Below are 25,304 nucleotides of genomic sequence, written 5' to 3'. Positions count from 1 at the left end.
AAAGTATTTTGTTTCTACAAAATAATTTTTGGCTCTAGATTGTCCTAGATACTAGATAGTTCTGGTTAATTCAAGCCTTTATTGGAAAAAAAGTATAGAACTTGCCAACGGTACCCTCTCCAACAAGGTCATTGAGAAAGTCCACAATTTCCATAGCTGCTACTCCATTACCAACAAGTGACAACAAAACACGATTTCTGTTGTCATGGTGTTAAGTAGCATACTTTCTGCTGCCTTGTGGAAAATAATTGATATAGAAGTATCTTGTTTGGCATGAAACAGATGGTGGGCATACCAGTTGTAGAGCTTTTATAAAAACAAACAGTTCAATCAAAAATAGTTTAGAACTTAGTTCAACTAACAATGCCTGAGTGAGTGAGTGATAGATTGAGAGAGAAACGCACTTAGGGAAAGAAAGCCACCTCGTGATCTCTGAGTTTAAAGAGCAAATGAGTGTCTGATTAGATACCTCACTGACTTCTGTCCTGATTTTATGCTGTATGGACCACATCCTTATCTTCCAATGGTCTGTTATTGCCTCAAGTGTTACAAATTTATTTCTATCCATGATTTAGTTTCTAGCAAATAGAGACTAAAGCAAATGGGTGTGTGCCGCATTTTAAGAGCGCATGAAAGTTATGTTAGGGGAGAGAGGTGAACCGAGAGGTGTAAAGTGGGCCCAAAATATGAAATCTCCAGCAGGTGGCGTTTTTTTGCCCCGCTCTGTTTCCTCCATTACCGACAGTGGATGACAAAACACGAATACTGCTCTCACGTCGGTCAGTGGGTAGCATAATTTCTGCTGCCTTGTGGAAATCAGTTGACCTGGAAGCATCTTGTTTGGCATAAAACAGATGTTGGAAATACCAGTTGAAGAATCTTTTGTAAATCCTCTATCTTATCTGCTCTGTCAACGTTGCCAGATTCTTTGTACATGCCAGACAGTTTCAGTTTTACTGCAAAGGGTTGTGGGTTGAGTGCGACCACCTCTTCATAAAGGTTGACTTCATTTTGGATGCTGAACTGGTGGTGATGCATGAGACAATTGGAAGTGATGCATTGTCTTTATTAAAACACTAGGTGGCGACTTACACACATCAAATCCTGTTTTTCCTCTGACTAAAACTGAAGGGGTAGCCTACTGTACAAAATCAAGGAGCTCAATGGGTGTGTAGTGTAATGTATATTTCAATAATGTCACATACCTTAGAACTTAAAACATTAGTGAAATACTGCACAGTACTGTTGGCCAATCTTTCTCAGCAGCAATGATACTGTGATTGCTGGAGCAACTTCTGAGAAGGTGATGGATGTATTGTGATGTCAACTGACACATATCACCCTTCATTCCCCCATTGCTTTCCACTGAAACATTCTGTGCTGTATTGTGGTGTTCTCTGTCTCTGACCGTGTACCCTGACCCTGACCTTGTACCGTATCCATGACCTTCAGAGCCTTAATCAATCAAACTCAGACCATAGCTGATGATAGTCAATGTATTTAGTCATACAATTTCAACTAGATATCCACAGCTATGCATTAATAAATTCTAGTAACCTACTGGGATAGTGGTGTATTATAACATAACTTGTTGTTTGCTGTTACTGTATTTCTTTAATTAATTATCTCTTAATAGAATAGAACAGAATACCTTTATTTTCACAATAACTTACAAGATATTAGACAGTATAATATTACACATTACATACATTTTCCAGAAACAGAATCTATTGTGCCCAGTGTGAAGAAAATAGAATAAATAATATCCTATCGCTCTGGATAGTCTGCCTGTGAGGCTATACAGGATCTCTCTACTCTATAATGCAATAATGAAAAATAACATGTTAGTTTGTCTACAGTACATTAGTCCACAGTAAACTTGTACAGACTCAATTCAAAATGTGGATTCCAGACAGATATTTGTCATGTTAGGCCTACATATTTATGACTTTACGCTCAGCCTTGAATTTACTTTCAAGTGTTAGTATTGATAATCATGCATCTCTCAGCAATCCCAGTAGTAAAATTGAGCACAGACATTTGGAATACTAAGGTATTCAGTTTGTACTAAATGAAAATTTGTCCTAGATTGCCCTAGATTTGTCCTAGTGGTATAGTGAATATATTTTCCACATGAATCAATCATAAACAGGTTATGCAAATTTGACTGATTCGACACGCAGTTCTGGTTAATTCAAGCCTTTATTGGAAAAAAAGGTCTAGAACCGGCTAACAGCACCTTCTCCATCAAGTCCATCCAGAAAGTCAACAATTTCCTCAGCTCTGTCTTCTCCGTTATGGACAATGGACAACAAAACACGAATACTGCTGTCACGTTGGCTGGTGGGTAGCATAATCTCTACTGCCTTCTTGTGGAAATCAATTGACCTGGAATCATCTTGTTTGGCATAAAACAGATGTTGGGCATACCTGTTGTAGAATTTCTGTAAATCCTGTGGTTCCATTCCTTCCCTATCAAGAAGCAGGTCCTCGAATATCTTATCTGCTCTATCAACTCTGCCAGATTCTTTGTACATGGCAGACAGTTCCAGTTTTAATGCAAGGGATTTTGGGTAGACTGCGACCACCTCTTCATAAAGGTTGACTGCATTTTCAATCAGAATATGCCTCATTGGGTTCCTTTTCTCTTCTGGAGAGAAAATCTTCCATTTGTAACACTGCGCAAGACGCTTCTTCAGTTGGCGTGAATCAGGGTGTCTCTCCAGGGTCCTTCTTGCCAGGTCAATGCTTGAATCATGAGAGACGTATTCTCTGAAAAATGATAGTAAGAGTCCAAATCCACCAAAGCTGTCCAAAGGCTTCTCTATCACTTCCTTTGCAAGTTTATGTGCTTCCTCAACCTGGCCACTTGCTGCAAGCCTCTGCAGGTACATCACTGTGATGGTCAAATGATCTGGTTCCAATTCTCTAGCAATCTGTAGGTGCTCCAACATCTCAGATCGCAGCTTCGGGGTAATGTCTTTCCTATCAACAGATTTACTAAATGCTATGGCGTAGCCACAGCGCAGCACCTTGTTCTCAGGATCCCCTTTCAAGGCCATCCGGAAGCAATATACCGCTGCCTTCCTCTTGCTTACATCAAACTTATTCAAAGTCCAGGCCCTTTCTCCCCACACTACACCTGGGCAGTGCAAGGGGTTGTCCTGCAATAGTCTCCCCACCTTCTCCACATAGGTCTGGCTCTCTGTCAGCTCCCCTTGGTGATAGTGCACCCAGGCCAAGTTCCCATAGTGGACCACCAGACTTAGCTCCACGTCGTCTGGGCAGTTTAGGCGAATGGCCTCTTCAGCCTTCTTCAGGCAGTGAAGAGCGTCCTCTGTGGAGCCCAAAGCGTGGTGTAGGTAAGCCAGGAGGTTGTACAGATGACCCGTCCAGGAACATTGAACCCCCTCGCTGCTGATGATGTCTATCAGGGTTTCTCTGAGACTTTCCAGTTTAGATCTGCTGTCGTCCAGCTTCCAGGTGAAGTGGCATTCCAAACCCTGCAGCCTAATTTTCAAGGAGGTCTGAGCCATTCTGGTTAAAAAAAGACAACAGTTCAATCAAAATAGTTTAGAACTAACAATACTTAAGAGAGATATTTCAGACCTGGATGGTGAACCAAGGACTTGTTTAGAGAGAGAGCGAGCGAGAGCTTACCTCTTAGTTGGACAAGAGAAAGCCATCTTGTGGTCTCTGAGTTTCAAGAGCAAATGAGTGTCTGATTAGATACCTCACTGACTTCTCTCCTGATTTTATACTGTATGGACCACATTGTTATCTTACAATCGGCTGGTTATGCTGTTTACTGCCTCACCTTTACAAGCCGTATCAAAGTTTAATTTCTAGCCATAGTTTTGTTTCTAGCAAATAGAGACTAAAGTGAATGGTCATTGCAGACACCATTCCAATAACATTTAAATTTAAAGATTAATCAACAAACCAACCGAACCATCAATTACTTAATAAATACATATATGATATTTCTGAGAAATTAATACAAACATAATTCAGCCTTTTTACTCTATGCAAAAGTAAGAAACCCTTCAGTGGATTGCTAACTGATCCATTTTAATTGGCAGTCACAGAGATGTTGAGTAAACACGTTGAGCCAAAGGAGGTTTTGTGTATCACATCTTACAGGTTAAAGTTTATTAAGGTCAGAGAGCAGGCTCTTTCAGGTCCAAGGTCTAGACGTGTTGTACACCAGATGTAAAGGTTTAATATTTTATGGCATCAAGTGTTTCTTATTTTATGACATCACGTGTGGTTTAGCTCCGCTTGGTGATAGTGCACCCAGGACAGGTTCCCATAGTTGACAACCAGACTTAGCTTTTTTAGATACATTTCATTATAATGTTTGAAACATCTTATGATACGAGTTCATCTTCTTAAGAAATCAAAGCAATGTTTCATCATCTCACTTTTCAAAGAGAAAAAGATGGTGAGAGATGTGACGTTAATGTTAAATCGCTGTGTGCCCCTTTAAGAGCGCACAAGATTTATGGGCTAGGCCAGGGTTACCGAACTCGTTTACTTTATCCCGAGCACTTCACAGCTGATTCAAATAACCAAAGCTTGATGATGAGTTGGTTATTTGAATCAGCTGTCTAGTGCTAGGGAAAAAAACAAAATGCGGCCCCAGGACCGTGTTTGGGAAACCCTGGAGTTGCCAATCCCTGCATGAGACGATGGCGAAGTGATGCATTGACTTTATTAAAACACTAGGTGGAACCTTAAACAAAAATAAAATCCTGTTTTTTGTCAAACCATTGCAAGGAAAAGAGTGTTGTATTTGACTAAGACTGAAGGGGTAGTCTACTTTATAGTGATGGGCATTCCGAGTCTTTTTGGTGAGCCGGATCATTTTGCTCCGTTCAACTAAAAGAGCTGTTAATTTGCCTCTCAAATAGTTCTTCATTCTGTAGTGCTTAAACTTTTACATAAAACCGTACAAAAGAGCACATCTGTAATGTAAAGCATAGCCTTTTACCTGCCATTATGTCACAATGTGACATGCAACTTAAAGTATATTTTTATCTGACCAAATTAATAGACGGCCTGCAAAGAAAATTAAGATATTTTTTTAACACAGTGTGTGGACATGAATGATGCGCTCTACTCACTACCTATTGTTCCTGCAGTGAGGAATCTCCAGATAATTTTTAAAATAACTTATCTACAGATAATTGTTGTTGGCAGCTCAAAAATCAGTGGTAACAGTTGTCTAGACAAATCTGGGAGACAAAGAAATGGCTCTTCCACGGATGCGATTCGACGTTCACCAAAAAGAGCCGTTCAAAAAGAGACGTTAGTTTGCGAATGACCCACTGTCACTACTACTGTACTGTACAACATCAAGAAGCTCAATAGGTGTGCAGTGTAGTGGGTATTTCAATAATGTCACGTACAATAGAAGTTTAAGAATATGTGAAGTACTGTACAGTAGGCCTACTGGCAATATGTTGTTCAATATTTCTAAGAGAAATGATACTGTGATTTCTGGAGCACTTCTGAGAAGGTGATGTATTGGGATGTCTACTGAAGTCTAGTCACCTTCATTCCCCATTGCTTTCTACCAAAACTCTGTCTCTGACCGTGTACCCTAACCCAGACCTTGTACCTACAGCACAAGTCAAAAGGACACACCTACTCATTCAAGGGTTTTTCTTAATTTTTATTATTTTCTACATTGTAGAATAATAGTGAAAACATCAAATATAAAATAAAATCTTTGGGTTACTACATGAAACCATATGTGTTATTTCATAGTTTTAATGTCTTCACTATTATTCTACAATGTAGAAAATAGTAAAAAATAAAGAAAAACCCTTTAATGAGTAGGTGTGTCCAAACTTTTGACTGGTACTGCATATAAATCAAACTCAGGCGTATTCCTATTGGTTTACCCAGTAACAAATACTAAATACTAGTATTTTTGTAAATAAAAACACAAAACAAAACAAACATACACACAGTTGGAAACTATAGTCCAGGGGTGTCAAACTCATTCCACGGAGGGCCTAGTGTCTGCAGGTTTTTGGTTTTTCCTTTCAATAAAGCCCTAGACAACCAGGTGTGGGGAGTTCCTAACTAATTAGTGATGTTAATTCATCAATCAAGTACAAGGGAGGAGCGAAAACCCGCAGACACTCGGCCCCCCGTGGAATGAGTTTGACACCTGTGCTATAGTCCATGACCATGACATGATCAAGTTATGTATTTACCTGCCTATGGTTTAAGCGGGTGGGAAGGTGTTGTCATAGTAGACCATTTGAAAACAGTTACTATCAACTATGTTAAACTAATGAATAATGACTTACTTCGTTGTCTGAAGCATTTTGTCACCCTAAACATAATTTTATTTTATTATTTCCCTTTGAAAAATGACATTTTGATTTGAGGACAGTTGTTCATAGACACAGAGGGTTAAATAGTTTGGAGAGTGAAGCATGTCGTTCCCTCCTTGCGGAGTTCCCCAGCAGGAAAAGACTAATAAGGACCTGCGGAACGTCACACAGAGTAACAATACACCCTCTTTAAAAGGCAGGGCATCCTCTACTGCCTGCAGACTGAAGAACATTCGATCAGTAAAGATGGAGCCCTCACTGGAGTCCTCCTCTCCTCTCCTGCTACAGACTTTATGGGACAAGATAAGAGCACAAGAAGACTTTCTCCGCTCTCCCTTGTTCCCTGTCCTGTTCTCCATGACACTCTATCTGAGCTGCTGCCTGCCTTACATGTGCCTGGACACCCTGTCCTCCAGAGTAGCCCTGGTGCACCGCTACAAGATTCAGTCACATAGCAGGGTGACCTGGGCAATGGCATGGAGCTGCCTGGCTACCTCCCTGCACACCCACGCTGTGTTCATTTTCCCCCTCAGTGTTCTGCACTGGTACTGGAGACCAGTGGTCCTCCCTGCCCAAGCTCCTGGGGCTCTTCGTGTGGCCTGGGATGTGTTAGCCTGTCTCCTCCTCTTTGACCTGCAGTACTTTGTGTGGCACGTGCTGCACCACAAGGTGCCCTGGCTCTACCGGACTTTCCATAAGGTGCACCACCGCTACACAGCCACCTTCGCCCTGACCACAGAGCACTCTGGGATCTGGGAGACCCTGAGTCTGGGCCTGTTTGCTGCAGTGAACCCTAACCTGCTGGGCTGCCACCCGCTCACCAAGATGCTCTTCTTCACCCTGAACATCTGGCTGTCTGTGGAGGACCACTCAGGTTATGACCTGCCCTGGGCCCCTCACAGACTGGTACCCTTTGGGCTCTATGGCGGATCTCCGCACCACGACCTCCACCATCTCAAGTTCATGGTCAACTACGCACCCTACTTCACACACTGGGACAGGCTGTTCGGCACGCTGTTGCATACAGACAAACCAGACACGCATGATGTAGATGTGTTGGATGCTTCAAAAAGATGTGATACAGCATCAAGTGGTGTGACTGATGTAAGCCATGCACCAGTGTATGAGGCTACACAAAGCTGTGTGAAAGACTATGAGGTAAAGTTCAGAGGAAAATGAGGAAGACCTTTTCTCTGACCCTACCGGGACCAAATCAGAAATTGACATTTGAATGGAGCTCTACAAAGAGTTTGTGTCACCTATGTCAGTATTATGTGTTTATATAGTGTTTGTTTTTAAAAAGTGCAATACAGTGAAGAAAAAACTTGAGAATCATGTGACCAATGGACTATTACTGTAGCTGCTTCATTACAATGAATATACCGTGTGTGTGTATATATGGGTGATTCTGCAACTTTGGGCACTTTGGCCATGCAAACTTTCAGAAATTAAAACTTATTCAAACACCATTTTACCAGTATTGTACTTGTCTTTGATTTGTCTAGAAACTATATCTGATAATGGCTGCGATCGTACTATTCAGGAATTTATATATTTTTGTCCCTTTTCCCAGACAGCCATAGACAAATGTCATTTCCATCACGTCATTAAACATCCATCTTTGTTGAAAATCAAATATCATACAATTGATTTATAACAGATTTCTTATACATTTGTACATGAACTTGTATTGAATATTATTGTAAGTGATTTTTAAGGTTTTCCTAATATTAATAATGCAAAACGACGCCTGAATGTATAAACTTGCCTTGGTGACAGCTGAAAACATTTATTTATCATGAAAAATAAGATGTTTCCACCCAACCTTTTTGAGAGATTATGATAACAACCGTATGATTTCCATATCCAAAACAAATACATGTATGTAAATTGTACATAATATACTCATTTACCCCAAAAATATGGGTTGTGATGGAAATGACAAGGTGTGGTGGAAATGACATCTATGTAAAAAAAAAACGTATGAAAACAAAGTGAACTGCCTGGATTTCACTGGTGTATTTACACAGGTACTGTAGTTCTCTGCAAAGTCAATATGCACAATGATCTCCTCTTGCTCCGGATTCTCTTTTAATTCTCTCAGTTTGGAGTATTGATGTCGAATGTCGTACACGTGTTTCCCCAACTTCTCTTTCAATCCGTTGGAGAAGTCCTCCAATAGAATATGCAGTGTGCCACATACCTTTTCTTTTACTGTCAAATGTACAGTGAACTTCTCCATGTTTCCCTCTTTGTTTTACTTCTCTCTCTCTCTTCAGCTTTGTTTTTCCACTCAAACCACCATGTCTGCTCACCAGCATCAAAGCCAGATGTTTTAAGCTCTTTGGCTTGGCAAAGGGAGCACTCTCTATACATGCACTCTTTCTTCAGGTTCTCACAGCTCAGACTCACTAACTTTCTCAATGTTGCTGCAGCTGATCACTTTGTGATGCTGTAGTTTGTCCGCCATGAACTGGAGGTTGGCGTGGGTTATGCAGAGCCATGTGTCCCTATCCTGGAATGTTGGCTTGACAACCCAAAAATGATGTCTTTTGCAGAATTCACAGTAGGAAATTTGAATTTCTGAATATTCCCTCTTAAACTTCTGATAAAGGTTCTGAATTGTGCCATTCAAGAAGCGCTTCTGCTTTTTTTTCTTGTTCCTCGTTAGTGTGTCCTTTTTCCCCTGCTGTTTCTCTACTGTTGACATCAAGTTCATAGAATCTTGTGATTTTTCTCTTCTGTGGCTGTGCTAATTCGGTTACACACATTTTTCCTGGAGTATTGAAGACTTGATGGCCTGTTTTCATTGGCCCTCATTGCGTTTGCGGCTTTGACCAGGCCATACTTTCTCAGGATGTTGCCTCTGAGCATTTTTGAAGCCACTTGTTTGTCCTTGGCACTGCAAAACATTTTAGACTTTTGTTTTAACTCTGCAATGATGGCATTTTGAAACAATACAATCCTTCTCAAGTTCTTCAGAGTTCCCCTCATTTGCTGTTTTTTCTTTGTCTTTGGGGAATCTTGTCTCTCCATCTTGTTCATCAGTCGATCATACCTTTTTTTGTATTTCTCAGCTTTCCATAAAGCATTATCAAGTTTGACATTTGTCATACTAAGATCTCTGTATGCTTTTGAGCGACCTCTTTCAACCTTTTTCCTTCCAGCAAGTATTTGACTTCTCATTCCTGTTGCAGACGATGAGGAAGGGGTATCAGGGTGTGCATCAGGGGCAGGTAAGTTAGGGGCAGGTATGTTAGCCTCATGTTCTGGCTGCAAGTCATCTGGTGACTGAGGTGTTGTGTTGCCTGATAGGTAGGTCTCCATTGCAACTGTTCTCTTTAAAGTCTGTCTTCTATTCCGTTGGTTACATTTCCATCGCCTTCTTTTGTTTCTTTGTTCTCGCTTTGTAAGCTCAGAGATAGATTTCACTTCTCCCTTCTCTTTTTTCTTCCAGTATCTCTCCCTGTCTTTTTGCAGATGTTCCTGGTATCGTATAGGATCTTTTTTTGAGGGGGGGTGTTTCTATATGTCTGTGACCTCTGTGCTGTTTTATGTGGCATCTTCAAAAAATAAAGACAAATACTACTTAGTTTTCACCTTGTAGCATTTTCTAGATTAAATTAATTTAAAACATGATTAAATAAGCCTACAGTAAAAAATTTAAAAAAGGAAAGTAAAGACGAATAAGATAATGGATTTGTGTCATTTCCACCACTTTCTGTCATTTCCACCACACTTAAGTTTGTGATGGAAATGATTGGGATGGAAATTACACTTCCACAGTTTCTGGAGAAAATTGACAGACTGCTTAGCATGATTTGGTTAGTATTACAGCTAGCATATCGTTTACACTAAATACATAAAATATATTAAAATATATAAAGTTCTACCACAAATTAAAGAAATTATAGCCTGTTTGGAAATTACTGACAATTAAAATATTCTCTACACAAGCAATATTTACCTAGTTTTTTCTTCAACTTCTGGACATCACATCTGGAACAACTGTCCACTGCAGCCATGTGCTTCAGTGTCACAATATGTTTCCGTGGTAACTAAATTAACATTCTCTTGAAAACTTTATTAATGAGGAATTTGTCCTCAGTGGTGGATATGACACCACTCCCAAAGGACAGGTATATTTTTTGTGTATAAAAAATACATAAAGGGCATACTCACAATAAATATTGATATAGATTTTATTTAATTGACTCTTTCTGTAGTACATAACATTATATAATGTGTAATTATTAATGTTTTCTCATAGAAAAACATAGTAGAAGCTTAAAAGTCTGGGTTAGGGACAAGGGCAAAATAGTGAAATTGAGGTATACAATGCATCTGAAAAGTAGCTAGAATACTTGATAGAGAGGTGTTTAAAAAAGTATGGGGTGATTCCAGTGTGAAATTAACATACAAATATTTGTATTTGTTATTTTTTTAATAAAATTGCCAAAATTGACCCGAGGACATAGAAGTGCCTGTATTGGCATAATCACCCATATATATACTGTATATATATGGATGTGTGTGTGTGTGTGTGTGTGTGTGTGTGTGTGTGTGTGTGTGTACATATAAATATATATATATACTGTATATATATCTAATGTGTATAGTATATGCTGAACAAAAACATGTCAAATGTTGGTCCCATGTTTCATGAGCTGAAATAAAAGATCCCAGAAATGTTCCATACACACAAAAAGCATATATCTCTCAAATGTATTGCAGAAAGGAAAGGAAGACCCAGGGTTACCTGTGATGCAGAGGATAAGTTCATTAGAGTTACCAGCAATAACTTTTTACTAAATAAAACACAAACATGAAAAGCTATCTGAAATGTATAGTGTGTGTACATCTTTAAACCAGAAGTCAAACTGTTAAGGAGAGCACACTGTGAGTAGAGTAGATATATGACCAGTATTTCCTGTTTTAATTAAGACCGAATGGAAAACTCACTGAAACTCACTGACATTGTACCTCCCTTCCAACAGATCAGTACATGTCAATGAACTATTGGCAGAGGTACCCAAATTAAAACATTACTTACAATACAACTGTGACACAACATCCTTTGTGCAAAAATGTCTTTCAAGACAAAACAATGCATGGAAATAGAGAATCATGTCTCATTATATCTTGTCAGGTTCTATGTAGTAGGGTGCCACAGTGTTTTTCTTGTCACTTGGGCATTGGAGTATTGCGAAAGCAAACTGAGGTATGTGAATATAATGGGAGCAGGATGGGTTTTGGGATGTTAAATGCACATGAATCCATCAATGCAAAACTTACAGTCACATCCACAACTGGTTTGTTTTGGGCATAAAGTGAACTGTACCAGTCCCAGCGAAGAAAAATGTGGTTTGGGATTTTCCATTTAAAAAATGCTTTAGATTGAACGTTCATGAGCCCTTTTAGTGCGTAAATCAAATCAAATCAAATGTTATTGGTCACATACTAATGTGTAAAGGGTAAAGGGACAATGATCCTCCACACTCTTGTTCACCCACTTGACATCCATATACTGTACCTGCTACTCCCTGTTCCTCTCGTTCACTTTCCTTTTCTTGTCATCCACCCATCTCTCTCTCGCACACAACCTCTCTCGTTGTCTTCTGAGATTTTATTTAGTTATTGTCATGACCTCATACTGTAGGGCAGCTAGGAACCATTCCCCAGTGTATGCTCCTAAATATCCTGAAAAAAACTTTACCTGCCTTTCCCACTGATGACAGCATTACAAATCACTGATGATGTAACGGTTGTCGATGGTGGAAGGTGAAGAGGACCAAAGTGCAGCGTGGTACGTATTCATAATAATTTAATAAAGAATGAATACTGAACAAAAACAACAAACCGACAAACGAACAGTTCTGTAAGGTGCAAACAAAAACACTAAACAGAAAATAACTACCCACAACCCATAGTGGGAAAACAGGCTACCTAAGTATGATTCTCAATCAGAGACAACGATCGACACCTGCCTCTGATTGAGAACCATACTAGGCCAAACTCATAGAAATATAACGACTAGACCAAAACATAGAAAAACAACATAGAATGCCCACCCCAACTCACGCCCTGACCAAACTAAAATAAAGACATAAAAAAGGAACTAAGGTCAGAAGGTGACAGTAACCCCCCCAAAGGTGCGGACTCCGGCCGCAAAACCTGAACCTATAGGGTGGGTCTGGGTGGGCATTTACCGCGGTGGCGGCTCTGGAGCGGGACGTGGACCCCACTCCACCATAGTTCTGGCCCACTTAAGTGGTCAATCAATCAAGTTTATTTTATATAGCCCTTCGTACATCAGCTAATATCTCGAAGTGCTGTACAGAAACCCAGCCTAAAACCCCAAACAGCAAGCAATGCAGGTGTAGAAGCACGGTGGCTAGGAAAAACTCCCTAGAAGCCAAAACCTAGGAAGATACCTAGAGAGGAACCAGGCTATGAGGGGTGGCCAGTCCTCTTCTGGCTGTGCCGGGTGGAGATTATAACAGAACATGGCCAAGATGTTCAAATGTTCATAAATGACCAGCATGGTCAAATAATAATCAGGAGTAAATGTCAGTTGGCTTTTCATAGCCGATCATTAAGAGTATCTCTACCGCTCCTGCGGTCTCTAGAGAGTTGAAAACAGCAGGTCTGGGACAGGTAGCACATCCGGTGGACAGGTCAGTGTTCCATAGCCGCGGGCAGAACAGTTGAAACTGGAACAGCAGCAAGGCCAGGTGGACTGGGGACAGCAAGGAGTCATCATGCCCGGTAGTCCTGACGCATGGTCCGAGGGCTCAGGTCCTCCGAGAGAGAGAAAGAAAGAGAGAAGGAGAGAATTAGAGAGAGCATACTTAAATTCACACAGGACACCGGATAAGACAGGAGAAGTACTCCAGATATAACCAACTGACCCTAGCCCCCCGACACATAAACTACTGCAGCATAAATACTGGAGGCTGAGACAGGAGGGGTCAGGAGACACTGTGGCCCCATCCGATGATACCCCCGGACAGGGCCAAATAGGAAGGATATAACCCCACCCACTTTGCCAAAGCACAGCCCCCACACCACTAGAGGGATATCTTCAACCACCAACTTACAATCCTGAGACAAGGCCGAGTATAGCCCACAAAGATCTCCACCACAGCACAAACCAAGGGGGGGCGCCAACCCAGACAGGAAGATCACGTCAGTAACTCAACCCACTCAAGTGACGCACCCCTCCTAGGGACGGCATGAAAGAGCACCAGTAAGCCAGTGACTCAGCCCCTGTAATAGGGTTAGAGGCAGAGAATCCCAGTGGAGAGAGGGGAACCGGACAGGCAGAGACAGCAAGGGCGGTTCGTTGCTCCAGAGCCTTTCCGTTCACCTTCACACTCCTTGGCCAGACTACACTCAATCATATGACCTACTGAAGAGATAAGTCTTCAGTAAAGACTTAAAGGTTGAGACCGAGTCTGCGTCTCTCACATGGGTAGGCAGACCATTCCATAAAAATGGAGATCTATAGGAGAAAGCCCTGCCTCCAGCTGTTTGCTTAGAAATTCTAGGGACAATTAGGAGGCCTGCGTCTTGTGACCGTAGCGTACGTGTAGGTATGTACGGCAGGACCAACTCGGAAAGATAGGTAGGAGCAAGCCCATGTAACGCTTTATAGGTTAACAGTAAAACCTTGAAATCAGCCCTTGCCTTAACATGAAGCCAGTGTAGGGAAGCTAGCACTGGAGTAATATGATCAAATTTCTTGGTTCTAGTCAGGATTCTAGCAGCCGTATTTAGCACTAACTGAAGTTTATTTAGTGCTTTATCCGGGTAGCCGGAAAGTAGAGCATTGCAGTAGTCTAACCTAGAAGTAACAAAAGCATGGATACATTTTTCTGCATCATTTTTGGACAGAAAATTTCTGATTTTTGCAATGTTACGTAGATGGAAAAAAGCTGTCCTTGAAACAGTCTTGATATGTTCGTCAAAAGAGAGATCAGGGTCCAGAGTAACGCCGAGGTCCTTCACAGTTTTATTTGAGACGACTTTACAACCATCAAGATTAATTGTCAGATTTAACAGAAGATCTCTTTGTTTCTTGGGACCTAGAACAAGCATCTCTGTTTTGTCCGAGTTTAAAAGTAGAATGTTTTCAGCCATCCACTTCCTTATGTCTGAAACACAGGCTTCTAGCGAGGGCAATTTTGGGGCTTCACCATGTTTCATTGAAATGTACAGCTGTGTGTCATCCGCATAGCAGTGAAAGTTAACATTATGTTTTCGAATGACATCCCCAAGAGGTAATATATAGTGAAAATAATAGTGGTCCTAAAACGGAACCTTGAGGAACACCGAAATTTACAGTTGATTTGTCAGAGGACAAACCATTCACAGAGACAAACTGATATCTTTCCGACAGATAAGATCTAAACCAGGCCAGAACTAGTCCGTGTAGACCAATTTGGGTTTCCAATCTCTCCAAAAGAATGTGGTGATCGATGGTATCAAAGGCAGCACTAAGGTCTAGTAGCACGAGGACAGATGCAGAGCCTCGGTCTGACGCCATTAAAAGGTAATTTACCACCTTCACAAGTGCAGTCTCAGTGCTATGATGGGGTCTAAAACCAGACTGAAGCATTTTGTATACATTGTTTGTCTTCAGGAAGGCAGTGAGTTGCTGCGCAAAAGCTTTTTCTAAAAATTTTGAGAGGAATGGAAGATTCGATATAGGCTGGTAGTTTTTTATATTTTCTGGGTCAAGGTTTGGCTTTTTCAAGAGAGGCTTTATTACTGCCACTTTTAGTGAGTTTGGTACACATCCGGTGGATAGAGAGCTGTTTATTATGTTCAACATAGGAGGGCCAAGCACATGAAGCAGCTCTTTCAGTAGTTTAGTTGGAATAGGATCCAGTATGCAGCTTGAAGGTTTAGAGGCCATGATTATTTTCATCATTGTGTCAAGAGATATAGTACTAAAATACTTAAGTGTCTCTCTTGATCCTAGGTCCTGGCAGAGTTGTGCAGACTCAGGACAGCTAAGCTTTGGAGGAATACACAGATTTAAAGAGGAGTCCGTAATTTGCTTTCTAATGATCATGATCTTTTCCTCAAAGAAGTTCATGAATTTATTACTGCTGAAGTGAAAGCCATCCTCACTTGGGGAATGCTGCTTTTTAGTTAGCTTTGCAACAGTATCAAAAATACATTTTGGATTGTTCTTATTTTCCTCAATTAAGTTGGAAAAGTAGGATGATCAAGCAGCAGTGAGGGCTCTTCGATACTGCACGGTACTGTCTTTCCAAGCTAGTCGGAAGACTTCCAGTTTGGTGTGGCGCCATTTCCGTTCCAATTTTCTGGAAGCTTGCTTCAGAGCTCGGGTATTTTCTGTACACCAGGGAGCTAGTTTCTTATGACAAATGTTTGTAGTTTTTAGGGGTGCAACTGCATCTAGGGTATTGTGCAAGATTAAATTGAGTTCCTCAGTTAGGTGGTTAACTGATTTTTGTCCTCTGACGTCCTTGGGTAGGCAGAAGGAGTCTGGAAGGGCATCAAGGAATCTTTGTGTTGTCTGAGAATTTATAGCATGACTTTTGATGCTCCTTGGTTGGGGTCTGAGCAGATTATTTGTTGCGATTGCAAACGTAATGAAATGGTGGTCCGATAGTCCAGGATTATGAGGAAAAACATTAAGATCTACAACATTTATTCCATGGGACAAAACTAGGTCCAGAGTATGACTGTGGCAGTGAGTAGGTCCAGAGACATGTTGGACAAAACCCACTGAGTCGATGATGGCTCCAAAAGCCTTTTGGAGTGGGTCTGTGGACTTTTCCATATGAATATTAAAATCACCACAAATTAGAATATTATCTGCTATGACTACAAGGTCCGATAGGAATTCAGGGAACTCAGTGAGGAACGCTGTATATGACCCAGGAGGCCTGTAAACAGTAGCTATAAAAAGTGATTGAGTAGGCTGCATAGATTTCATGACTAGAAGCTCAAAAGACGAAAACTGCATTTTTTTTTTGTAAATTGAAATTTGCTATCGTAAATGTTAGCAACACCTCCACCTTTGCGGGATGCACGGGGGATATGGTCACTAGTGTAACCAGGAGGTGAGGCCTCATTTAACACAGTAAATTCATCAGGCTTAAGCCATGTTTCAGTCAGGCCAATCACATCAAGATTATGATCAGTGATTAGTTCATCGACTATAACTGCCTTTGAAGTGAGGGATCTAACATTAAGTAGCCCTATTTTGAGATGTGAGGTATCACGATCTCTTTCAATAATGGCAGGAATGGAGGAGGTCTTTATCCTAGTGAGATTGCTAAGGCGAACACCGCCATGTTTAGTTTTGCCCAACCTAGGTCGAGGCACAGACACAGTCTCAATGGGGATAGCTGAGCTGACTACACTGACTATGCTAGTGGCAGACTCCACTAAGCTGGCAGGTTGGCTAACAGCCTGCTGCCTGGCCTGCACCCTATTTCATTGTAGAGCTAGAGGAGTTAGAGCCCTGTCTATGTTGGTAGATAAGATGAGAGCACCCCTCCAGCTAGGATGGAGTCCGTCACTCCTCAGCAGGTCAGGTTTGGTCCTGTTTGTGGGTGAGTCCCAGAAAGAGGGCAAATTATCTACAAATTATATATTTTGGGAGGGGCAGAAAACAACAGTTTTCAACCAGCGATTGAGTTGTGAGACTCTGCTGTAGAGCTCATCACTCCCCCAAACTGGGAGGGGGCCAGAGACAATTACTCGATGCCGACACATCTTTCTAGCTGATTTACACGCTGAAGCTATATTGCGCTTGGTGACCTCTGACTGTTTCATCCTAACATCGTTGGTGCCGACGTGGATAACAATATCTCTATACTCTCTACACTGGCCAGTTTTAGCTTTAGCCAGCACCATCTTCAGATTAGCCTTAACGTCGGTAGCCCTGCCCCCTGGTAAACAGTGTATGATCGCTGGGTGATTCGTTTTAATTCTAATACTGCGGGTAATGGAGTCGCCAATGACTAGGGTTTTCAATTTGTCAGAGCTAATGGTGGGAAGCTTCGGCGTCTCTGACCCCGTAACGGGAGGAGTAGAAACAAGAGAAGACTCGGCCTCAGACTCCGACTCGCTACTTAATGGGGAAAACCGGTTGAAAGTTTCTGTCGGCTGAATGAGTGACACCGGTTGAGCATTCCTACAGCATTTCCCTCCAGAAGCCATGAGAAAGTTGTCCGACTGCGGGGACCGTGCGGGGGGATTTATACTACTATCTGTACTTACTGGTGGCACAGACGCTTGCAAGTGGTGCCTTTGGAGCGGCGACCCTCGCCGCCGACCTCGGACTGGGGACCCCTTCAGCGGGCCCCGAATAGACGGGAGACTCCGGCAGCGCCTGACAGGCGGGAGACTCCAGCACCGCCGGAGTGAAGGGCGGCTCCTGACTGACGGGTGGCTCAGGCGGCTCCTGACTGACGGGCGGCTCAGGCGGCTCCTGACTGACGGGCGGCTCAGGCGGCTCCTGACGGGCGGCTCAGGCGGCTCCTGACTGACGGGCGGCTCAGGCGGCTCCTGACTGACGGGCGGCTCAGGCGGCTCCTGACTGACGGGCGGCTCAGGCGGCTCCTGACTGACGGGCGGCTCAGGCGGCTCCTGACTGACGGGCGGCTCAGGCGGCTCCTGACTGACCTTTAGTGCACCGCGTCGGCTGCACTCCTGGTTGCGTAAGACAATGGGTCAGAAAAGGCTTGCAAGTCTTGCAGCCATGTCCATTGAGGGTGAAGTGCTTGGGCCACTAAGCCACAATAGTGTTATTGACCGCTTTGCCACCTTTAAAAATAGAAGGTACACTTGAATGCGTCCACCCACAAAATAAGCATCTAAAGAGAGAAGCAGGAGGAGAGGTTCTGTAATATAGATTGTAATATTTGTTTGGGATCTTACTTTTTTTATCAGGTTTTATTCCTAATTATTTTTCAGTTTTTAAAATCGTATTTAGCTCATTAGTTGAATTTAGTTTTGCCCAATTGTGGGTGATACTGTTTAAGATGTTCCATGTGTCTGAATTACTGGTTTAATTTTGAGCAACACATTTAAATAAAGATTTTTTTCTAATGGTATAATATGACCTGCATGTCTTCACATTTCTCTCTCTCAAAATAACATCCCAAAAGTATTTTGGCTAGATCGTACAGCCATTTTTGTGCCTTTTGTTGGTGTTGGATGGATGGGGACAGAGTGGGCTTTAATTTCTTTATTTGGATAGAATTTAAGTAAGTCATATTAGATCAGTGTCTAACACAAACTATGAGACAGGTATACTTTTAGCCAACCTTGAACAAAAATAACCTTATTTTGATCGATATTATACCCGTTGTTACTCTAAAAATACATGATGAAAAGACGTTTTGGGAGCTTTTTGGCTTAGCTCCCCTATCCATGAATCTCTAGTGACGTCCCTGTTTAAAACCAAATACTTTTAGACTTTTACTCAAGTACTATTTTACTGGGTGACTTTCACTTTTACTCAAGTATGACAATTGGGTACTTTTTCCACCGCTGCCTATATGATTTGCCTCTAGGATGCTTACCAAATTAGAAAGGAACTATTCTCAAATAGAGAAAGAAGCTCTTGGACTGGTGTTTGAAGTTATGACATTTCATGAGTATCTGTATGGTAGGAAATTTACCTTGCTGACAGACCATACGCCTCTTGTTAAGATTATTGGTCCTAAGACAGGTGTCCCAACACTTGCAGCAGCTAGAATGCAACGATGGTCTTTGATTTTAGCACCTTACACATATGAGATACAGTACAAACTGTCAGAGCAGCATGGTAATGCAGATGCATTGTCCATACTGCCACTGAGTGATTGTAGGGGTCCTACACCAAATCCAGTGTGTCATTTAGAGTTGACTTGCCAGTCACTGCTAAGGATATATAGACCTCTTGAAAATAGTAAAAATAAAGAAAGACACTGGAGTGAGTAGGTGTGTCCAAAACCTTGACTGGTACTGTATGTGTCTGTGTGTATATATATATATATACACTGCTCAAAAAAATAAAGGGAACACTTAAACAACACAATGTAACTCCAAGTCAATCACACTTCTATGAAATCAAACTGTCCACTTAGGAAGCAACACTGATTGACAATAAATTTCACATGCTGTTGTGCAAATGGAATAGACAAAAGGTGGAAATTATAGGCAATTAGCAAGACACCCCCAAAAAAGGAGTGATTCTGCAGGTGGTGACCACAGACCACTTCTCAGTTCCTATGCTTCCTGGCTGATGTTTTGGTCACTTTTGAATGCTGGCGGTGCTCTCACTCTAGTGGTAGCATGAGACGGAGTCTACAACCCACACAAGTGGCTCAGGTAGTGCAGTTCATCCAGGATGGCACATCAATGCGAGCTGTGGCAAAAAGGTTTGCTGTGTCTGTCAGCGTAGTGTCCAGAGCATGGAGGCGCTACCAGGAGACAGGCCAGTACATCAGGAGACGTGGAGGAGGCCGTAGGAGGGCAACAACCCAGCAGCAGGACCGCTACCTCCGCCTTTGTGCAAGGAGGTGCACTGCCAGAGCCCTGCAAAATGACCTCCAGCAGGCCACAAATGTGCATGTGTCTGCTCAAACGGTCAGAAACAGACTCCATGAGGGTGGTATGAGGGCCCGACGTCCACAGGTGGGGGTTGTGCTTACAGCCCAGCACCGTGCAGGACGTTTGGCATTTGCCAGAGAACACCAAGATTGTCAAATTCGCCACTGGCGCCCTGTGCTCTTCACAGATGAAAGCAGGTTCACACTGAGCACATGAGCACATGTGACAGTCTGGAGACGCCGTGGAGAACGTTCTGCTGCCTGCAACATCCTACAGCATGACCGGTTTGGCGGTGGGTCAGTCATGGTGTGGGGTGGCATTTCTTTGTGGGGCCGCACAGCCCTCCATGTGCTCGCCAGAGGTAGCCTGACTGCCATTAGGTACCGAGATGAGATCCTCAGACCCCTTGTGAGACCATATGCTGACACATGCACATTTGTGGCCTGCTGGAGGTCCTTTTGCAGGGCTCTGGCAGTGCACCTCCTTGCACAAAGGCGGAGGTAGCGGTCCTGCTGCTGGGTTGTTGCCCTCCTACGGCCTCCTCCACGTCTCCTGATGTACTGGCCTGTCTCCTGGTAGCGCCTCCATGCTCTGGACACTACGCTGACAGACACAGCAAACCTTTTTGCCACAGCTCGCATTGATGTGCCATCCTGGATGAACTGCACTACCTGAGCCACTTGTGTGGGTTGTAGACTCCGTCTCATGCTACCACTAGAGTGAGAGCACCGCCAGCATTCAAAAGTGACCAAAACATCAGCCAGGAAGCATAGGAACTGAGAAGTGGTCTGTGGTCACCACCTGCAGAATCACTCCTTTTTTGGGGGTGTCTTGCTAATTGCCTATAATTTCCACCTTTTGTCTATTCCATTTGCACAACAGCATGTGAAATTTATTGTCAATCAGTGTTGCTTCCTAAGTGGACAGTTTGATTTCATAGAAGTGTGATTGACTTGGAGTTACATTGTGTTGTTTAAGTGTTCCCTTTATTTTTTTGAGCAGTGTATATATACAGTGGGGAGAACAAGTATTTGATACACTGCCGATGTTGCAGGTTTTCCTACTTACAAAGCATGTAGAGGTCTGTAATTTTTATCATAGGTACACTTCAACTGTGAGAGACTACAGGAAACGTATGATCTCTGTAATTGCAAACAAAGGTTTCTGTACCAAATATTAAGTTCTGTTTTTCTGATGTATCAAATACTTATGTCATGCAATAAAATGCAAATTAATTACTTAAAAATCATACAATGTGATTTTCTGGATTTTTGTTTTAGATTCCGTCTCTTACAGTTGAAGTGTACCTATGATAAAAATTACAGACCTCTACATGCTTTGTAAGTAGGAAAACCTGCAAAATCGGCAGTGTGTCAAATACTTGTTCTCCCCACTGTATATGTGTATATGTATGTATATATGTGCATGGGTGTGTATTGTGTTATTTCTATTTTACATGGCACTGTTATTTATTTCACAGATTATTCTATATTTAACAATCAATGGGTATTGACATTGACTGTCAATCATATTTCACTTACATTTTCTACCAAAATAAAACACAAATATGAAAAGCTAACTCAAATGTATAGTGTGTGTACACCTTTAAACCAGAAATAAAACTCTCAAGGAGAGCACACTCACACACCTACTGTAATATAAATACAGTATCAAAGTAAGTACTGTGTAATGACACACTGAAACAACACTGTAAAAATGACTATTAAACTGTAAAAAAAAAAAAAGTAAACGCCACCGTAATCGGAATGAATGACTGAAGGAATGTCTGAGTTTTTTACTGTTGATAATTCCGAAAAATTACCGTATAAATTACAGCTTTCCATTACAGTGTATATACTGCAAGGAGGAAGTGCAGTCACATATTTAAGACCAGTATTTCCTGACCAGTATTTCCTGTTTCAAGACCGAATGGAAAACTGGCTGAGGACCAGTACACACGATACATTATTTATAAACTCACTGAAATTGTACCTCCCTTCCAATGAACTATTGGCAGAGGTCCCAAAACTAAAACATTACTCACAATACAACTGCCATGCAACATCCTCTGTGCAAAAATGTCTTTCAAGACAAAACAATGCATGGAAATAGAGAATCATGTCTCATTATATCTTGTCAGGTTCTATGTAGTAGGGTGCCACAGTGTTTTTCTTGTCACTTGGGCATTGGAGTATTGCGAAAGCAAACTGAGGTATGTGAATATAATGGGAGCAGGATGGGTTTTGGGATGTTAAATGCACATGAATCCATCAATGCAAAACTTACAGTCACATCCACAACTGGTTTGTTTTGGGCATAAAGTGAACTGTACCAGTCCCAGCGAAGAAAAATGTGGTTTGGGATTTTCCATTTAAAAAATGCTTTAGATTGAACGTTCATGAGCCCTTTTAGTGCGTAAATCAAATCAAATCAAATGTTATTGGTCACATACTAATGTGTAAAGGGTAAAGGGACAATGATCCTCCACACTCTTGTTCACCCACTTGACATCCATATACTGTACCTGCTACTCCCTGTTCCTCTCGTTCACTTTCCTTTTCTTGTCATCCACCCATCTCTCTCTCGCACACAACCTCTCTCGTTGTCTTCTGAGATTTTATTTAGTTATTGTCATGACCTCATACTGTAGGGCAGCTAGGAACCATTCCCCAGTGTATGCTCCTAAATATCCTGAAAAAAACTTTACCTGCCTTTCCCACTGATGACAGCATTACAAATCACTGATGAAATTAATATCAGATGTTCATCAGATGTTTTTAAGACCAAGACAAACACCATTAGATGCCAGAGACCGTGAAATATGTTTTTCATACAATAAGCTCCCCTGGCTGAATACAATAAACATATTTTTGGAAAGTGACACATTTTTCCCAAGATAAAGTATTATCATGTATGCTAATTACACTGTAATATAGCTGTATTTATAATGTATATTTATATAGGCTAATAAACACATTTTCCCTAAACTCATTTCAATGTCATTACTGTATGATGCATTGAGCTAAACAACTCAGGGTGACTTTCACTTTCAGTATTTCCTGAGTGGACAATGATATGCTTCATACCATGACATATCGGAAGCAAGTTTGTGGTCAATTCCATTTCAATTCCAGTCAATTCAGAAAGTACTGTAAAATTACAAAATCCAATTCCAATTATCTTCAATGATTTTCAATAAAGAAAAATTGACATGCAAATTGGAGATTCTGAATTGACTGAGCATGGAATTGACTCGAACCCTAATCAGAAGTGGTTATTGAATGGTTTCATTCTGAGGTATTTTGGTTGTGTTTATAAGACTACCTCAACATGTGAGTGAACGGAAATAATACAACCTTGGTTTGTGGATAGGTTACTAATCTCATTTTTGTTTGCAAACAATTCACTCAAAAAAACTTGGTTTCTTTGGAGATCTGCTACACTCTTAGAAAAAAAGGTGCTATTTAGAACCTAAAAGGGTTATTCAGCTGTCCCCATAGGAGAACCCTTTGAAGAGACCTTTTTGGTTCCAGGTAGAACCCTTCTGAGTTTCATGTAGAACCCTTTACACAGAGGGTTCTACATGGAACGCAAAAGGGTTATCCTATGGGGACAGCCGAAGAACCCTTTTGGAAGCCTTTTTCTAAGAGTGTACATCCTAAACTCAGCAAAAAAAGAAATTCAAAGATAATTCGTAAAAATCCAAATAACTTCACAGATCTTCATTGTAAAGGGTTTAAACACTGTTTAACATGCTTGTTCAATGAACCATAAACAATTAATGAACATGCACCTGTGGAACGGTCATTAAGACACTAACAGCTTACAGACGGTAGGCAATTATGGTCACAGTTATGAAAACTTAGGACACTAAAGAGGCCTTTCTACTGACTCTGAAAAACACCAAAGGAAAGATGCCCAGGGTCCCTGCTCATCTGCGTGAACGTGCCTTAGGCATGCTGCAAGGAGGCATGAGGACTGCAGATGTGGCCAGGGCAATAAATTGCAATGTCCGTACTGTGAGACGCCTAAGACAGCGCTACAGAAAGACAGGATGGATAGCTGATCGTCCTCGCAGTGGTAGACCAAGTGTAACAACACCTGCACAGGATCGGTACATCCGAACATCACACCTGCGGGACAGGTACAGGATGGCAACAACAACTGCCAGAGTTACACCAGGAACGCACAATCCCTCCATCAGTGTTCAGACTGTCAGCAATAGGCTGAGAAAGGCTGGACTGAGGGCTTGTAGGCCTGTTGTAAGGCAGGTCCTCACCAGACATCACCGGCAACAACGTCGCCTATGGGCACAAACCCACCGTCGCTGGACCAGACAGGACTGGCAAAAGTGCTCTTCACTGATGAGTCGCGGTTCTGTCTCACCGGGGGTGATGGTCGGATTCGAGTTTATCGTCGAAGGAATGAACGTTACACCGAGGCCTGTACTCTGGAGCGGGATCGATTTGGAGGTGGAGGTCCGTCATGGTCTGGGGCGGTGTGTCACAGCATCATTACAGGGAAGACATCCTCCTCCCTCATGTGGTACCCTTCCTGCCGGCTCATCCTGACATGACCCTCCAGCATAACAATGCCACCAGCCATACTACTCATTCTGTGCCTGATTTCCTGCAAGACAGGAATGTCAGTGTTCTGCCATGGCCAGCGAAGAGCCCGGATCTCAATCCCATTGAGCACGTCTGGGACCTGTTGGATCGGAGAGTGAGGGCTCGGGCCATTCCCCCCAGAAATGTCCGGGAATTTGCAGGTGCCTTGTGTGAGGATATGTGTGTTATGCACTATAGCCCGCCACCACATCATTTGTGATTGAATATTGTATGCTGTATCTGCTTTGTGCATGTGTGCCTGTGTGTGTGCTGGAAGTAACATTTTGCCCCAGATAGTGTGCTGAGAAGCTGTGGTTAACCTTGAGCGAGAACAGTATGCTTTCTATGCAGGTGCAAATAACTCAACAGTGTTACAGAACTGACTGACCTCAGTCTCTAGGGTGTGGGAGCGTAATCTACACAGCAACAGCACCGGACATCTGGAGCGCTAGGGGGCTGGGACCAGCCTAAGCGCCTACGATAGTTTGAGCAAGTTTAAACCACGCTCAGCCTCTACTGTGATAGGCCAACGGACGGGTTGGAACTATTTCTATCACAGTATAATAACTGTTGTTTGTACACATTCCAGCAGTTCTCTGCTTTACCCTGCGTGGTGATACAGTGAACCCGTATATACGAAAATTGCATTTACCATTTATCGCTTGAGTTTAATAAAAATACTTAAAGTATATTCGGTGACTCTGAATCACCTATTATCCTGATACCAGATTTGAATTGACGCAACCCTTTACACTTGGTGGAA

At 42.1% G+C, this 25,304-nt stretch overlaps 2 protein-coding genes across 2 annotated transcripts; one reads left to right on the top strand and one right to left on the bottom strand.

Annotated features, from left to right (window-relative positions):
• Positions 1-2,219: 2,219 nt before the first annotated feature.
• LOC120017436 (interferon-induced protein with tetratricopeptide repeats 1-like) lies at positions 2,220-3,536 on the bottom strand. The gene has a single exon (XM_038960183.1). It carries the CDS (start codon positions 3,534-3,536, stop codon positions 2,220-2,222), a length of 1,317 nt encoding a protein of 438 aa, XP_038816111.1.
• A 3,054-nt stretch (positions 3,537-6,590) lies between these two features.
• LOC120017986 (cholesterol 25-hydroxylase-like protein) lies at positions 6,591-7,537 on the top strand. The gene has a single exon (XM_038960946.1). The coding sequence runs from the start codon at positions 6,597-6,599 to the stop codon at positions 7,527-7,529; it is 933 nt and encodes a 310-aa protein (XP_038816874.1). The 5' UTR covers positions 6,591-6,596; the 3' UTR covers positions 7,530-7,537.
• Positions 7,538-25,304: the final 17,767 nt, after the last annotated feature.

Source organism: Salvelinus namaycush, chromosome 22 (genome assembly GCF_016432855.1).
Source record: "Salvelinus namaycush isolate Seneca chromosome 22, SaNama_1.0, whole genome shotgun sequence".
Taxonomy (NCBI): Eukaryota; Metazoa; Chordata; class Actinopteri; order Salmoniformes; family Salmonidae; genus Salvelinus; species Salvelinus namaycush.
This window is presented reverse-complemented; position numbering and strand designations above follow the sequence as displayed.